Source organism: Otolemur garnettii, unplaced genomic scaffold, assembly GCF_000181295.1.
Source record: "Otolemur garnettii isolate 467f Iridium unplaced genomic scaffold, OtoGar3 scaffold00006, whole genome shotgun sequence".
In the NCBI taxonomy this organism is placed as follows: domain Eukaryota; kingdom Metazoa; phylum Chordata; class Mammalia; order Primates; family Galagidae; genus Otolemur; species Otolemur garnettii.
This window is the reverse complement of record NW_003852401.1, coordinates 21110620-21116431: the sequence shown is the minus strand read 5'-3', so window position 1 is coordinate 21116431 and position 5812 is coordinate 21110620. Positions and strand designations below refer to the sequence as shown.

The 5812-nt window shown below is 38.9% G+C and overlaps 1 protein-coding gene across 1 annotated transcript in view; it reads right to left on the bottom strand.

Annotated features, from left to right (window-relative positions):
• The window catches only part of ERMP1 (endoplasmic reticulum metallopeptidase 1), a 60579-nt gene that overhangs the window by 44341 nt on the left and 10426 nt on the right, over positions 1-5812 (bottom strand). The window contains 1 exon segment of the mRNA XM_012813051.2: positions 4874-4979. Coding sequence (XP_012668505.2) covers positions 4874-4979 — 106 coding nt within the window.

Here is a 5812-nt window from a genome sequence, read left to right as displayed (position 1 = left end):
CAACTCCTGGGCTCAAGCGAGTCTCCTGCCTCAGCCTCCCAAGTAGCTGGGACCACAGGCGCCCTCCACCCGCCCAGCTATTTTTTGGTTGCAGCAGCCATTGTTGTTTGGCGGGTCCGGGCTGGATTTGAACCCACCACCTTAGGTGTATGTGGCTGGTGCCTTAGCCACTTGAGCCATAGGCGCTGAGCCGTTTGCTAGTTTCTTAAAGTTATGCATGTACCTACCACATGTCCTAGGAATGGAATATATCTAACCAAAAGAAATGAAAACATAAGTTCACACAGACCTACATATTAATGTTCACAGAAACATCATTCATAAAAGTTGAAAAGTAGAAATAATTCAAATGTCCATGAATGATGAACGGATAACAAAATGTAGAATATCCATACAATGGGTTAGTCAGCCTTTTAAAAAAATGAAGTACTGATATATGCTACAACACAGGTGAAACTTGTATAAGCTGTCACAATAAAAATGGAGCCAATTGTGTTAAAATACCTGACAAAATAGCCAGGGAAGGCCACGAAGGCCTATAATACTCTTCATTTTTTCCTATAAAAACCTTACTCTTCCTTTTCTACAATGATGAATACACACAGAGTTTACTACGGTTCACACACTATGTGTTGGCATTCCAATGCCCTTCCCAAATAACATTTTCTTCTATAGTCTCCCTCTGTCTCTAAACAGACAACCTCAAATACATTATACTAAGTAAAAGAAGCCAGACACAAAAGACCATATATTATATGACTCCATTTATAGGCAGTCCCTGAGTTACAAATATCCAACTTAATACAACTTGCACTTACAAACAGGGGCTATTACAGGTTACAGGTAAATGTACCGTTCCAACTTACATACAAATTTAACTTCAGAACAAACCTACAGAACCTACTTTGTTCATAACCCAGACCTGTATATGAAATGCCTAGAATATGCAAATCTATAAAGACAAAGAGTAGACAGGTGGCTGTCTGTTAGAGGGAAAACAGGAGTGACTGACATAGTAAGTACAAGGTTTCCTTTTTATGGTGATAAAAAATGTTCTAAGAGCCAGGAATGGTGGCTCATGTCTGTAATCCCAGCACCCTGGGAGGCTGAGGTGGGTGGATCACCTGAGCTCAGGAGTTCAAGACCAGCCTGAGCAAGAGCGAGACCTCATCTCTATAGCCAGGTGTTGTGACAGGCACCTACAGTCCCAGCTTCTCTGGAGGCTGAGGCAAGAGGATCACTTGAGCCCAAGAATTCAAGGTTGCTGTGAGCTGTGATATGACAGCACTCTACAGAGGGTGACAAAATGAGACTCTGTCTCAAAAAATGAATAAATAAAATAAAAATGAAAAAATAAAAAAACTAAAAACGTTCTAATATTAATTATGATGATTGCACAGCTCTGTAAAGAGACTAAAAACCATTAAATCTTATACTTTAAATCGGTGACTTGTAGGATACGTGAATTATATCTCAATAAAGTTTAACCAAAAATATTAACTCATTGTATAGGAGATTAAAAAAGAATATGATCCCATTTTTGTTTTTTTTTTTTTGAGACAGAGCCTCACGCTGTCCCCCTGGGTGGAGTGCCATGGCATCACGCTCACAGAAACCTCCAACTCCTGGGCTCAAGCGAGTCTCTTGCCTCAGCCTCCCAAGTAGCTGGGATTACAGGTGCCCGCCACAACGCCTGGTTATTTTTTGGTTGCAGCCATTATTGTTGTTTGGGGGGCCTGGGCTGGATTCGAACCCGCCACCTTAGGTGTATATGGCTGGCGCCTTAGCTACTTGAGCCACAGGCACAGAGCCATGATCCCATTTTTATAAGGAATATATATATACACACATATATACATATGTATTAATGTATACACTTAGAAAAAAATTGCAAAAGTGTACAGACTAAACTATTATACTGGTTTGCTCTGGTAGGATTACAGACATTTTCACAAAAGAAAAAAGATTCTATCACCCTTTTGCTTATGGGTTTTCGTGCATTCAAGGTAGGTAATATCTATAATTTTTTACAAGGAACATGTATTGCTAGTTTAATCTGCTTAAATTTAAAACTTTTTTTAAAGTTTTTATAATAAATAATAATTTTTTAAAAATTGTAAGAACTTAAAAAATGATTAAATCAAGCCCCCTCTGACTCATGAAATGAAATTACTGGTCTGATAAATGGAAGTAATTCTTTCTGGCCGGCTCGGCACCTACAGCTCAACCGGCTAAGGCACCAGCCACGTACACCTAAGGTGGTGGGTTTGAATCCCCAGCCCGGACCCGCCAAACAACAATGACGGCTGCAACCAAAAAAATAGCCGGGCGTTGTGGCAGGCGCTTTGGTCCCAGCTACTTGGGAGGCTGAGGCAGGAGACTCGCTTGAGCCCAGGAGTTAGAGGTTGCTGTGAGCTGTAATGCCACAGCACTCTACTCAGGGGGTCAGCTTGAGGCTCTCTCAAAAAAAAAAAAATTCTTTCTGGCCCATCTTAAAAATTAGGTAGTAATGATTATTCTAGTCATGAAAACTTCCCAAATGGACATCTCCATTTGGGAAGCAACAATAGAAATCTAAATCATGTACTTGTAGAATTTTTATCTAAAACTATATACATTTAATAAAAAGACTAGAGACTTTGGGCTAGTCAGCCTAGCAAAAGTGAATACTTAATAAATGTAAGTGAAGGAACTGACTTGGGTCTGGACCTAGCCCTAGTTAGTGTGTTTTAACCTCTTGGACTATACATATGTAAAACACATTAATATATGTGCGTAAAATATGTGTACATTAATATATATGCTCATAAAAAAATCCAGGAAGAGCACAGACTAAACCATAACATGGGTTTTCCTCTGGGTAGGTAGAGTATAGAAACAAGATGCTGTAGTAATAAATTAAAAGCATGGATACAAAAGGACTTAACATACAGTATACTTCCAACAGGGAAAATATACAAAGACACCCTCCTGCCCATGTGGAACACTGAAGATTTTCACAGTAGGAAAGAAAGACTCAGGGTCCTCTTTGCTTACAGAATTTTATCTTGCTATTTTTTGACCTAGTGGTGGTTATATGTGTTCCTCCCACCTTTAGTGACATCCAAGAAAAGCAAGGAAACAGATAATAGCGTAGCATGTACTTACTCCTGCACATGAAGAATAGGAGTAAAAGCAAAAAGATTTCAGAGTTGAAAAGGAGAACCTTGCCACTTCTGACCTCAAGACCTTACGATTCTCAAAGGTTTAACTGAAGTAAAATATACATCCATTTCAAAGGATTAACATTTAAAGTAAGTTCAATGAAGAATATTAAAATAGAACATTTAGGTTATGAAAACATACTTAGCACAGGTTTATAACTTAAACAACACCAGGTTGTAAAAGTGCTACGAAACAAGTTTCCATATCAACCTATTCACTTTCACTACATCCCCAAACATACTACTCAATATTAAAACATCTAGAAAATGCTACATACATCTCTGGATAAGATACGTCACCCAAATTTCTAACAGGGCAAAGAAATGGCACCAAACTTTCGAGACCAAATTTTAGTATACCCTGGCTAAACAAATCTATGAGCTTTGAACTCTATTAATAAAGATGAAAGATAAATTGATATTCATCAACTTTATCTTGCTATCTTTAGAAAAGTTTAATCATAAAATTAAAAACATTTCTCTGGGTAATTAAACATTATACTGAATTTGTTTTACTTTCAATTAATCCAATGATAAATTTAAACCTCCTAAGCTACAGGTAAATTTTCTCATTGTAATTCATGAAATAATTTAACATTTTAAATTATTTCTATCATAATTACCTAGATTAAAACAAAGTTCCCAGCTATATGATAATCTGATTAACAGTTATGAGTAAAGGCTCTGAACCTGGATTGTCTACGTTCAAATCCCACTCTACCATTAACTGACTACAAAATCCTAGGCAAGTTATAATGACTCTGCCTCAGTTTCTTCTCTAAAATAGAAATAATAGTATTTATCCCTCACATTGTTTTGAAGATTAAATGATTTAATACGCTAAAATGCTTTGAACACTTGGCATATAAAAGCACTATATAAGTGACAGATGCTATTAGTATCACTTTTTTTAAAATTTTAACAAAAAGCCAGGTGCTGTGTTTCACACTTGTAATCCTAGTACTCTGGAAGGCTGAGGCAGGAGGATCCCTTGAGCTCAGGAGTTGAAGACCAGCTTGAGCAAGAGTAAGACCCAATCACTACTAAAAATAGAAAAAATTAGCCAGGCGCTGTGGCAGGTCCTTGTAGTCCCAGCTACTTGGGAGTCTGAGGCAGGAGGATGATTTGAATTCAGTTTAAAGGTGCTGCGAGCTAGGCTAAGGCCAAGGCACTCAAGCCTGAGCAACAGAATGAGACTCTGTCTCCAAAAAAAAAAAAAAAAATGTTTTAACAAAGAAAAGCTAACACCACCTCAAGCTTTAAAAGAATGTTCATTCAAGGCTCAGCACCTGTGCCTCAAGCAGCTAAGGCGCCAATCACATACACCTGAGCTGGAGGGTTAGAATCCAGCCCCGGCCCACCAAACAACGACGGCTGCAACCAAAAAAATAGCCGGGCGTTGTGGCGGGTGCCTGTGGTCCCAGCTACTTGGGAGGCTGAGGCAGGAGATTCGCTTGAGCCCATGAGTTGGAGGTTGCTGTGAGCTGTGATGCCACGGCACTCTACCCAGGGGGACAGCTTGAGGTTCTGTCTCAAAAAAAAAAAAAAAGAAAAAAAAAGAATGTTCATTCAAGAGAGGGTTCACTCAACAGACCACTTATATCCAAAAACTTTCTACTTTTATAAAAATTAGAATTACATTAAAATATATACTGCACAGTCTCACATACCTGTTTGGAATACCAATTCTTTCCCTCCTACACCTGCTGCCTCCAGGTTGATAAATGCACGAATCAAGCTGGCCCAGGGGTGCTGAGTAATGAAACCATGACTGGCCTTAATGAGAAGGAAAGAAAATAAACATCGGTTCAACAATCTTAAATTATCTAAGTCTTTATTTTATTTATTTTAAGGACAGAAAGATTATCTTGATGAGGTAAAGAATACGAATACAAAACAATCATTTTTCAAAGGCAGTATCAAAAGACATTTTCTACTTCTCTTTCTATGCATAATGGCTATACACATTATGGATATTGAAAGTTACCCATCACAGAAGGCAGCCTGATTACCCTGAGTGCTGTCAAACAACATCCTAAGTATGACGCTGTGCAAAAAAAAAGGCAAGGAGTAGGGTGGTACCTGTGGCTCAAAGAGTAGAGCACCAGCACCATATACCGAGGTGGTGGGTTCAAACTCAGCCCCAGACAAAAAAAAAGGCAAGGAGAATAGGAAAAGAGAAGAGATAATCCATGTGGCTGGGCATCCACACTGTGTCTCTGCCTCAAATCATCTCTGAAAAGCCAATGTCAAATAAAACCTGAGGAAAGTAATTACGCCATCAAAGAGCCTTTTTATAGGAAACTAAATAACATTATGCTGAATAATAGCTGGGTCATGGATGAGATTAAGAAGAAAATTACCAAATTTTTGGAACAAAACGACAATGAAGACACGAATTATCATAACCTTCAGGATATGTCAAAGGTAGTCCTAGGAGGGAAATTCATAGCACTGCAAGCCTTCCTCAAGAGAACAGAAAGAGAGGAAGTTAACAACTTAATGGGACATCTCAAGAACTGGAAAAGGGGCTCGGCGCCTATAGCTCAACCGGCTAAGGCGCCAGCCACATACACCTAAGGTGGCGGGTTCGAATCCCCAGCCCGGAC